The sequence below is a fragment of the Balaenoptera ricei genome, chromosome 6 (genome assembly GCF_028023285.1).
Source record: "Balaenoptera ricei isolate mBalRic1 chromosome 6, mBalRic1.hap2, whole genome shotgun sequence".
Taxonomy (NCBI): Eukaryota; Metazoa; Chordata; class Mammalia; order Artiodactyla; family Balaenopteridae; genus Balaenoptera; species Balaenoptera ricei.
In genome coordinates this window covers 86724960-86737265 of record NC_082644.1, presented here as the reverse complement: position 1 = coordinate 86737265, position 12306 = coordinate 86724960, and the positions used below count along the sequence as shown (strand labels likewise).

Below are 12306 nucleotides of genomic sequence, written 5' to 3'. Positions count from 1 at the left end.
GTGGGGGAGAAATTTGTGAGCCAGAAGATAGGTTTAACAAATCAAAAGATAGAGAAGTTTAAATTTTTTGCATCTTTTACAGCTGGCATCACTTGCTACCTTCTTTTGGTTATCTACCATTTGATGCTGCTACTACTCTCAGAGGAAGAGGGAGAAAGAAGTTGTATTTGTGCCTTAGAAATACTCTTCTAGGATTAAGTTTGTAACAGAAACACCCATGACTTAAATATGACAGTTCTTTATTTCTTTCTCATGTAATTAAAGTCTAGAAGTAGGCAGTTCAAACATGGTTTGTTAGCTCCGTAACCCTGAGGAATGGTTCTACTATCTTCAAAATTTTATGGCTTCCTCTGCATGATATAAGATGACTCCTCAGGCTCTAGCCATTACATCCACATTCCAGCTAGCAAAAATGAAGATGGATCTCTCTGCCTACCTGCCTCCTTCCAAGGATACTTCCTAGAAGTTGCGTGTATGACTCCTGCCTACATCCCATTGGCCAGAATTTAGTCTCATGTCTGTAACTACCTTCTAGGAAGGCTGGGGAATGTTGTCTCTATACCAGAGGGCCATGTGCCTATATCATACTATTTCGATAACTGTGTAGCTTTATTGTAAGTCTTAAAATCAGATGGTATAAGTCTCCCAACTTCGTTCTTAAACTGATTTTATTTAAAGTCTTTTGCATGTCCATATAAATTTTAAAATCAGCAATCAGTTTATACTTTAAAAAAGCTGGGATTTGGGTAGGGATTACATGAAATCTGTAGGTGAGTTTTGGAAGAGAATTGACGTCTTTAATAGTATTGAGTCTTCTGGCCTACTTATATGGTATATTTCTCTATTCATCTTTTAAAATTTATCCTAGCAGTATTTTTACAGTTTATATTATACAGGTCTTGCACATGTTTAGTTAAATTCATCCATAATGTTTCATGTTTTTTTATGCTGTTGTGAATGGTATTTTTTTAATGTCAGTTTTTAATTGTTTATTACTAGTGAAGTCAGTTTCTTTAAAAGGTTGTCACTGATCAACACTGACCATTCTTTATCCATTTAGCACTGGCCTTGTTCTTCTCATCCTGTTCATTGAAATAATGTATTAATGCATTATCAGTGCTTGTGTTGCTTATTTTCATTGCAGATCAATGCTTCCAGTGCCACCTGCAGTGGGCCCAACTTTCAGTTTTGAATTGGATGTGGAAGATGGAGAAGTAGAAAATTACGAGGTTAGTAGGTGAAATGTGAATTAATTTGGGGAATTTTGTATGCATAAAAATATTGTGCTACTCAACTCATTGATCTAATTAAACATTTATTAGGTAAATCCATTGTATATTTCAAGATACAAATGTGTCAAAAATACTGTTCATCCTTAAAGATATTTCAGCATGTACCACACAGTTATGATAACAAGATAGACTTTGGTGCTCTATTAGAATTACATACAATTCCTGTGAAAGAATGTAAATGAGAAAATGGTGAATTATGAGTGGATGTTCTGAAACCATGCAAGTTCTGGACTATGGGAACTGCAAATAGAAAAGAGTACATCTTGAAAGACATTTTAACACTAGAATCAACAGGATTTGATCATTGAATGGTTTGTGGTAGTGTCAGGGTTGTGAGTGGGAAAGTTGCAAGAGAAGATGCTTTGCAAAAGGACTACAATAGCTTGTGCAGAAGGCAAACTCAAAGATGATGGGGCAAATAGACAATGTTGACATTGTTATATTGTTTGAGGTTAGGAATAGGACAGACAGTTTAAGGGTTGGAAGGCACATTTGGATTTGGAAATGTTGAATATGAGTGACTATGTGACTTTGTTTTGGTACTGCCTTACCCCAGCCTCACTCTATTTATGAGTCTCTATGCAATATGAATACTGGAACAGGGTTTTTTTTTGTTGTTCATTTTTTTAGGTGAATTGAACCTGGGAACAGGGAGGAAAGACACACATACGCAAACACAGTCTTGCAGCACCTTTTTTTTTTTTTTTTTTTTAATGCATGTGGAAGAGATCAGGCCAAATGCTATCTATATCCTTATAAAATGCCATTATGTTACTTTCTGCATATACAGTCACACTGCAGTGTCCTTTGGATTGCATTCTCAGATTTCTTGAGAAAGGGACTATAATAATTTCCTGTTTCTACACTGTTTATGCTAGTTTTGTACAGAGTAGTAAGAAAAGGAGTTGGTTATCCTTCAGGCATTCTGTATTAAAATTAAGTCATAAGTCATGTTGCTGAAAAGGACAGCTCTTTGTTAAACAAATCATATATGTATCAATGAAAAAAAAACAGTGATACCATCCTAGTATAAGAAAAATATTTTGTGTTTGGCATTAGAGTACCTTTTTTTTTTTAATTTTAATTTTTATCTTTTGGCCCCGCCATGTGGCAACGGGATCTTAGTTCCCTGACCAGGGATCAAACCTGAGCCCCTGCAGTGGAAGCGCGGAGTCTTAACCACTGGACTGCCAGGGAAGTCCCAGGAGTCCCTTTCTAAATTGTATTTTGGGTTGACTATGTTTAATCTTCTGCAAAGGCATACTTTAATCCAGCCAATAGTCTTGTGTGCTTTTCTGGTTTTGTCTCATAGTATACATGCCTACAACACACCCTAGTCCAGAGTACTCACCATTTTTTGAGTCTGCGCTATACATCCTTGCTTCAGTGCCTTTATTCCCCTTGATTCTTCTGCTTAAGAACTTTTCCCCCTTCCTGCACATGGCCATCTTTCAAGAACCAGTTAAAAACCTGCTACCTCTGTTAAAGGCATTTCTAGCCCATTCCCAGGTCTATGTGAGTCTCTCCCTCCTTTTTGATCTCATAGGTCTTATAAAACAATACATACTAATCATGTCCTGCCTTCAGTTGTCTTGCTTTCAGATCATGTAGGTTTGTTGAGGGCTCAATTATCATTACATTCTCCATCCAATAAGGGCTTAAAATAATGGTCATAAATTATATTACTTGACGTAAGTGTCCTATAGAATATAAAATATAGGTGTAAAAGATATATCACCTCTATCATAAACTTTATGGCTAATTGTAATCAGCATCAATTAAATTTAACAAATTACCATCTACTAGCATTTAGAAGGACTTAGGGGCATGCATGGGGAAGGGGGAGCAATTTATTTAGATGACACAATTCTCCAAATAAAGCTGTACCAAAAGCAGTGTTGCAGCGGCATCATGTTAAAACACACAGTTATCACAGCATTGATTATTGATATTATGGGAAATTAAATTTATTCCTCTCATTGTCCATCATTATTTCTTTGTTACCTATTCTCTTAACCCTGTGGCAGCCTTAAAAAAATAAAAACGAGGGGAAGCAGCATGCACATGGCTGCCTGATTGTAGGATAAAGCAAATGAGCAATTAGAGCCATTGAAAACTGGGAGAAAGGAGGTACTAGTGTAAAATCAAGCATAATAGCTGCAATGTGTTGAAACGTATCAACTGTGTTAAAATCCATGAATTCATAAGTGATACTTCAAAAAATAAAAGAAAAAATAAAAGAAAAAATGAACTCATTGGTCTTATCCTGCCTATTTTATATAAATTAAACTACTGAGTATAGTTTAATATGAGGCAGCTGATCAGTGTAGAAGTATTTCATCTAATGAAGAAAGAGTGATAGAATATTATCGTTTTGCCATCTTTAATGAATTAATGGATCTAGGCAGTGTTCCATCAGTGCTAACTAACATAACAACTAGACATGCTGAGCCTTACGATGGAAATAGTAAAATCTTCCAAAGGGGACAAGGAAGGAACGTTATTAAACCACACGAGTCAGGGATGGGGAGGTTCAGTCAGCAAAATTCAGACTGCGAATTTCTACAGGCCATTGACCTGGTTTCTTTAACAAATAAAAGAGTAAAAAAAGATACTTGAGACGTCAAGCAGTGGTAACATGGATTTATTTGGATCCTAATTTGAACAAACTATTTCAAAAAGTGTTTTGAAAATAATTGAAAAAATCAGAGATACTTGATAATTAAGGAATTACTAATTCTGGGGGTGTGATGAAGTTAGTGTGATTATATTCTTGTAAAAAGTGTTTTAGTTTTTAGATTGGTGGTGGTTCTCAACCTGGGGACAGTTTTATCCCTTAGAGGCTATTTAGCAACATCTGGAGATATTTTTGTAGAGGCCAGTGTTACTGCTAAACATCCTACAGTGCACAGAAAAACCTCCCACAAAATTTTATCCAGCCCCAAATGTCCAAAATGCTGAGGTTGACAGACTGTCTTAAAGATAACAAACAGAACTATTTCACCAATGAAATACCATGTTTTAGTTTTCTTTCAAAATAATCTGGGGTTTAGGAGTGGACAGTAAAAGATGAAATAAATTAGCTGTGAATTGTTGAGCCTGGGTAATGGGCATATGGAAGTAATTTCTTTATACTATTTCTCTACTTCTGTATGTATTTAAAATTTTTCCATAATAAAGGTAGTTTAAAAAAATATATATTGGAATATAAAATTTAAAGAAAAATGCAGCTACGTCTCTCTTTCCCTCTGTAGGCCCTGTTAAACCTAGCAGAGCGACTGGGAGAGGCCAAGCCTCGAGGACTAACTAAAGCAGATATTGAACAACTTCCTTCTTACCGGTTCAATCCTAACAACCACCAGTCAGAACAGACTTTGTAAGTATATTTTTCTGACCTCATTCTGTGTTAAATTTCCTTTTCCACCTTTTTGTGAAATAAAAGCTTGGAAGTCAAAGATAACTTGATAAAGATAAGTAGTGACTATTTCATACTCTAGGCCTATGCTGTCCAGTAAGATAGCTGCTAGTCACATGGGGCTATTTAAATTAAATAAAATAAAAGTTAAAATTTTTAGTTGCACTAGCTAGTGATGCTATATCAGAAGATGTAGATGTAGAACATTTCTGTAACCTGAGAAAGTTCTATTGGACAGTGTTGTTCTGGATTTTTAGGTGGCCTAGAAATCTTAAGGTTTTAAATTCAAACACTAGAATTATATTAGATTGAAACGTTTCATACCTGTAAAATTTGAGGCTTTTACCTGAAGATTCTCCTTATTATAGTATCTTTTTTAATAGCAACTCTGCGAGATACAATTCACATTTAAAGTGTATAATCCAGTGGTTTTTAGTATATTCATAGAATTTTGCAACTCTGAATTTGATTTGCATCATCACAATCAAGTTTACACCACTTTCATCACCCCCAATAGAAACCTCATCTATTAGTAACCACTCCCCATTTCTCCCCAACCCTCTAAACCCTGACTCAGCCCCTTACTGTATCACTTCATTCCTAATTGGCTATACCATTTTACATTCCCACCAGCAGTGTATAGAAGTTTTCAGTTTTTCCACATCCTCACCAACGCTTGTTACTCTCTGTCTTTTGATTCTAGCCATCCTAGTGGGAGTGAAGTGGTATCTCACTGAGGTTTTGATTTCCATTTCCCAGATGGCTAGTGATGTTGAGCTCTTTTACTATACTTATTGACCATTTATATATTGACCACTTATATATCTTTAGAGAAATGTGTATTCACATTCTTTGTCCATTTTTTTAATTGGGTTGTCTTTATTGAGTTGTAGAAGTTATTTGTATATTATACATATAAGTCCTTGTAAGATTTATGATTTTCAAAAATATCTTCCATTCTGTGAGTTAGTTGTCTTTTCACTTTATAGATTGACATCTTTAGAAGCACTTTTTTTTTTAATGGATGAAGTTCAGTTTATCTGCGTTTTCTGGTTGGTGTTTCTTGTGCTTTTGATACCATCTCTAAGAAACCATTGCCTATTCCAAGGTCATGAAGATTTACTCCTGTGTTTCCTTCTAAACGTTTAATAGTTTTTAGCTTTTACATTTAGGCTTTTCATTTTTTAGTTAATTTTCGTATATTGTGTGAGGTAGGGGTCCAACTTCATTCTTTTGCATATGGGTATCCGGCTGTTCCAACACCATTTGTTGAATATAATAGTATCTTCAGTATTAAAGTTGTCTTGGATGTTAAGCCAGGAATTTTCTTGATGATCTCTCACTCAGTAAAACAAAGCACTCCTACTAAATTTCTTAATATCATGCTTTTTTTGAGGTATTGATAGATTATTTTGTTTTAAAATTTAAATATTTTGATAAGTGAGATTGGTAAGTGGTTTTGTAGGCTTCGACATTTGTAACAAAATAGAAACCACTTGGTTTTATGGTTAAACAATCTTTTTGCTTTATTTTAGGTGTGTAGTATGCATGTGTGATTTTGAGTCAAGGCAGCTACTTAGAGTTTTACCCTGTAACCACGAGTTCCATGCCAAGTGTGTCGACAAATGGCTTAAGGTAAAATGATGGCATCTGAAGAGAATGACATCGCATTTTCTTTCTTATTCATCATAGTTTCATGTAGAGTAAGTCTATGGTTTGGTGGAGGGTGATTAAGGAGACAAAACTGAAACACAGCTTTCAGTATGATTTCTGCAAATTAAGAGAAAAGACCAGTAGAAATGAACTACAGTCATCAACGTGGGAGTGATTGAGCAAAATCTGAAAATGGGTTTTCTGTCCTTGATAATCAGTATGTCCTAACTTTCTTCTAAGAGTTTAGAGGGGACCTCACTGGAGGTTCTTTGTCAGAGATTTACATGAGAAATAAACCTCTAGTGCTTTTACATAATTCTGACCATTTTCTCCTTTGTGTATATGGGTGGGGGGGAGTCCAAAGGCACAAATTCTAATAGTATGCCAGGGTAAAATTATTTCAGGGACTTCTTATTTTCTATTTTTTATAATAGTAGCATAAAAATGTGATGAAGTAAAATAATTTAGTAAACTTTATGGTTTGTTTGTTTTAGATTATTCTGAGTAGGAGATGATAATACTGGCTTAGATAACTTCACGGTTGGTGAGGAAGACAGATGAGTTAAAATAAAATAGAATCAGTCCTCTGTGTGAGCACAGATTAAGGGTACCCAGTTTAGTCCAAAGTGAATCCTGAAGGCAAAGAGTCTAGACTTTTTAGAAAAATGAGGTTATTATATATGCATAGCCCTGACATGTGAGAACAGAGAATGACCAGAAAAACACGGGTTCCATGTGGCTGATGGCTAGAGTGTGAGGGAGAGAGGCAAGAGAAGAGAAGGGTTCAGAGGTAAAACCAGGAGCCAGCTTATTGCAAAGTCACTGTGAAGTGTGCGGGAGTTTGGACTTGATCCTGAAAACGTGTGAGAGGATATGTTTTAGAAAGATCACGGCCACAGTTTGGAGAATGGAATAGAGGAGATAATTTCTGAGAGACAGAGAGATGAAATAAGGATGTTCTGGGCCAGATGGAGAAGAAACAGTAGGAAGTTGGATGAAAAGAAGAGTACTTGATTTGAGAGCTATCATAATGTAGAAATGAGAGTATTTGATGAAAAATGCTTCGTAGAACGTAAGAGAGCAGGTGTTGCTTATGTTTCTGATTTTAGCAGCACAGCCAATGGTAGTGCCATTTGTTGAGATGGAGTTTTAAGCCAGTTATTAAATTTGTCTAAACTGGTGATGGGTAGTTTTGTCTGTATGTTGACACGGACCTATTAAAAAATTATTCATAGGCTATTATTGTTTTTGAGGTTTGTGGAGTATATTTTAAAAGATTAAATGATTGCTTTGTACCTTCTTAAAGAAACAAAGAATGTAAAAACTATGTGGAAAGTAAAAATAGTTCTATTGCTTTTAATATGTTTCACTGTTATAAGTCAGAATTCAAACAAGTTTTCTCTTCTGTGTTTTAGGCAAATCGTACTTGCCCAATCTGCCGAGCTGATGCTTCAGAAGTGCATCGGGATTCAGAATGACCAACCTAAGAGCACAAATTTAATTTGGGTGTTCCTCATCACATGTATATATGGACTATCCATTGAACTTAATCTGTGTGGCTTCCAGCCCTCCCTTTACCAAAAGGGTCAATGGACCTTTCTTTGCACTGTGTGACTTAATCAACTATAAAAGCTTACAATTAGTCTTCACAATTATGGGATTGTTATACTAACCGTGTGATTGGAACTCCAAAGACTTTTTCTTTAGCTTAATTTTGTGTGTGCACTAACATTCCCTGGTTTTTGTGTGATCATTCCGAGTGTTGCTGCAAGATTACAGTGGACGTGATCTTTTAGCATGTGCTTTTATAAAAAGTGGTAGCTCCAGATGATATAGCAATCTACCTTATATAGAGCCTTCAGAAACTGTGAGTGGAAATGAATGCAGCGTATGACTGTTTGGTGATAAATGTATCTGTGTGTCTGTGAGAGAGAGTGTGTGAAACTACTTGTTTGAGGGCATGGTAGCTCAAGTGTGTATGAGATCCTATATACCAGCATGTACCAAGAATGTGTGTGTAGTTTTAATTATGCTGCAATGTATAATCTGGTGTGTTATTTAAACAGCACTAGTACTGTACACTGGTTTTTTCCCTTGTGTTTGCTGTTGCACACTGATTGCTAAGGGTGCATCAATTATAACATTGAATACTCCATCCCCTTCCCTCCCAATGAATGGAATGAGAAAAGCCTTCTTCCTTTGCTTCAGGCAGCTGTCACCTTCTCTTCGTTGGTGATCCCAAGTGGGTCACTTAAGGAAAAAAGTGTAACAGATTCTCACTCCATGAACCTGATATTTTGATTCTGTTGTGAAAAAGAAATTTTTAAATCTCCAACTTGCTGTTTCCAAAAAGAAGGTGCAATATCATACATCATCAGTTAGCAATATTAGCATTTCAATCAGTGATTTGAATGTTGATACTCTCTTGTTTTTCCTTTACCTTTCCAGTAAGCTTCTTACCGGAAGTACTTGTGTTTTTGGTTTTTTTTTTGATGTTTAGATTTGTAGTCTATTCTGAAGATATTTGAGTAATATATTTCTAAGAATACCACTGGTCCCATGAAGTCTCACCTCCTCTACTTCCACCAGAACAAAATCTGTTAACTCAGCTTGACTTCTGATATGTTCTTTGTTCAAGCTCCCATAGGCAACTAAATTGTTTTAAGAAAACTATATTTCTGTTCTGCCAAGCTCCAGTTCTGAAAGTTGTCTAGTTCTTTTCCCCTCAGTAAATGTGCTTCTCATCGAAATCCTCATTTCCAGGATGGATCAAGTGCTGTGACAGCTCAAGTTCTTTAGACCTGATGTGCTTTGATGTTTTATTACTTTTCTTTTTAATTTTTGTTTGAATGAGAAAAAGATTAATTTAACAGGTGTCCAGAATACTTGCAGTATAAATGAAGATTTGATTTTTGTATAAAAAATAATGATGTAAAACAGGAATTGACCTTCATTTAGTTGATCTGAAAATAATACATAGCTGTGTGGGTTTTTTTAATAGGTTCATTGAGCATAATTCAGATTGTTTAAAATCATTTTTCCAGCAATGTTTGGATTCCTCTCTCATTCTTCTAGTGTGGTCAACGTTGCCTCTTCCTGCAGTTGATGTCCTTGCTCTGTTTGCAGTAGCACAAGCTGCATAACTCCAGTCGGGACTGTAATGACTTGCTGCCAGCCTCACTCAGCTTTCAGTTGGCTCTGTGTCCGTTTTCTACTCAGTGTTAACTACTTGTTACTGCCGTGCTACTTGCCTTCCCTTGAAGACTCTATAAGCTCATCACAGCTTAGAGTTCAGTAAAGTCAATTCACACAGAAGCACAATTTTGCCCTTTTCCAGACACTGTTGCCTCTATCTAGTCATACAAGTAGGATTTTGTGTACCTTCTGTTTGCCCCTGTATTTGTCAGTGCATCAGAAATACATCTAAACAGTGGTAAAATGCACGTTACTTTTAAATCATTAGAATATCCTCCACCTGTTCCTGATGAATAAAGTGTGTGAAAGACCAAAATTATTGGCGTAATAATCCGCTACATTACAAATCACGTATAGTTTAATCTTTATTTTTTTTAATTAAGAAATCATGTTTAAAATGGCAAAAGCCCATCTTATACATAGACTCTTTTATATAGCTGCAAAAAATTTATATCTGTACAGATCTAACATAACACTACTACACTCAGTATTCATTTTATTGAAGCATGCAAGTAAAGCACTTTTTCTAATTTATATAGATACCTAATTAACAAGGCACATTGTACTAATGACTAGGAAAAGTAGCTCTTTCTTCCCTCCCTCTGATGAATTCTTAATACCCCTTTTCCATTAAAATTTTGAGAGGTTGTTGGCAATTTAGGAGGCAGCAGGGTCTATTTTGGTAAAATCCTGAATTAATTGTTGCACTCTCGTGACTGATCTGTCTTTGGGAATGTCTTCCTTGCATGGGGCTCTTAAGGATGTGTGCAGACTTGCTTATTAAGTGGTTAGTGCATATTAGGAGCATACATGCATGTGTTCTGAACCAGCTTAGACTAGCCACAGTGAGCAACTTTGTGGCTAGCAGAAAAGAAAGAACAGTTGATTCATACCCAGCTGTTGACACCTTGGGTGATGCACCAGATAGCAGGCAGATGTTGGTTTGTTGCCTTCTTCCTCTTTCCTCCTAAAACAATTTTGGCTTTACCACCTTAACTCTGCTGTGTTTTTTGTTTTTCTATGCATGAAATACCATCTTTGTTTGTTTGTTTTTAGCGCCCCCTCTTCCCCAAACAGAACAAAACAAAAAACAAGGCCTCCAGGTATCAAGATCTCATTAGGATTTTCTGTCCTGAATTTTTTTGAGCAAAATCTGGAAAACGTGAAAGCATATTTAGATTTTATACACTCTCTGAAATGTGATTTGTTAAGATTCTTATATTTGGGCCTCTTACAACATTTTGAAAGAGATCTACCAACTCACTTATGAGAATATTTTTCACAGATATCTTTAGGCCTGTTAGAAAGCTATTATCCCCCTGTTGGTACATTTGGTTACCTCATTTTGCTGTTTCTTTCAGATTATGAAAGCTTACAGGGGTGTATCTTTGGAATCATTTGCTGAGTCATTTCCTCAAATCATACTCCATTGTATCAGTTAACATATAGTTTTAAATGTACGTATTATAAATATCTGTAACCAAATCATTTGAAGGCTTGATAAATTTTTAACAAAGTTTGTACATTTTTTATGAAAGTTACTAGTAATGCTTTACTAAGTAGTGCAATGAATTTTTATTTTTAATCCCTGTGCCCAATTTTGGAGTTGAGAGGGTTGTTGGTAATAAATGTATGATGTACACTTAAAACATTCAGTTGTGTTTGGTGTTACTGTGTTAGGGAAGGGTAGGGGTTGTGTATGTTTGGAGGGAGGGGTGTAGAGAGGGATTCCCACAGGAAGATAGAGCTCTTGAGCTACTAGCAGGGAGATTTAACTTTTAGGCAGTAATTCAGATTTTTGTTTCTGTGTTTGTGTATAAACAACTTAGAAACATAAAAGCAACTTGCATTGTAACTCATACGGTACATATTTATATCTTTACAAAGGCCAAGAGGATAGCTTGAGTGTAGGCGCACACATGGTGTATAAGCTTATTGAACAGTAAGGTTACATAAGTGGGTAGCTAGGTTTCTTTCTGTGTATGTCAACTATAAGATGTAGGAAATAAGAGTACAAAAGATAATTGGAGATGCAAGAGGGAGGAGATACAGGGATATATGTATATGTATAGCTGATTCACTTTGTTATAAAGCAGAAACTAACACACATTGTAAAGCAATTATGCTCCAATAAAGATGTTAAAAAAAATAAACTATGGAAACCAAAAAAAAAGATAATTGGGCAGATTTGTTCACATTAGCTATAGTAGCTTATGTCTGACTTGTCAATATAATATGGAAAGAGGAGCCTCTGCTTATCATTTTCCATACATGTTTGTGTAATTGCTTTCCTTCGACTAAAAATGGAAGAAAGTAAAGCAGTCTATATACATGCTGAAAGTAGAAGTAAAATACCAGAAAATATGAGGCTAATAGATCCCAATTCTCCTCACTCTTTCAGGAAGCAATCCTTTGGCTTAAGGTGATACCCTCAGACTGGCTCCAGTACTCCCTTGACAGAAGCATTCAGAAAAGGGACTAAGTCCTGATTGTTTCCCTCATTTTTCCAGCATACTTGAAAGAGTGAGTGTTTGTGTTGGACTTTGAATGACTCAAAACTTATACTGTCTTACTGCAGAAGCATTTACTGCCCAGTCAGTACCTATGCGCTCTCTCCCATCCCCCTTCCTACAATAAGGCAGCAAGGCCCGTGCAGCTGGGTCTGACCGAAGGACTGTAAGCTTAGGCCATGGGGGAGCATTTAAAAGCTAGCTCTCTTTTCCTCTGCCATGTTGATGGCAGCCCTGGATC

General features: G+C 36.0%; 1 protein-coding gene across 8 annotated transcripts in view; it reads left to right on the top strand.

The window, feature by feature from the left end:
- RNF38 (ring finger protein 38) overlaps nucleotides 1–11204 on the top strand; it is a 123750-nt gene extending 112546 nt beyond the window's left edge. For all 8 annotated transcript variants that reach the window (XM_059925078.1, XM_059925077.1, XM_059925082.1 and 5 more), the window contains 4 exons: nucleotides 1145–1229; nucleotides 4547–4668; nucleotides 6243–6342; nucleotides 7776–11204. In XM_059925078.1, coding sequence (XP_059781061.1) covers nucleotides 1145–1229; nucleotides 4547–4668; nucleotides 6243–6342; nucleotides 7776–7838 — 370 coding nt within the window. In that variant the 3' untranslated portion in view covers nucleotides 7839–11204. The remainder of the gene's footprint in view (nucleotides 1–1144; nucleotides 1230–4546; nucleotides 4669–6242; nucleotides 6343–7775) is intronic.
- Nucleotides 11205–12306: the final 1102 nt, after the last annotated feature.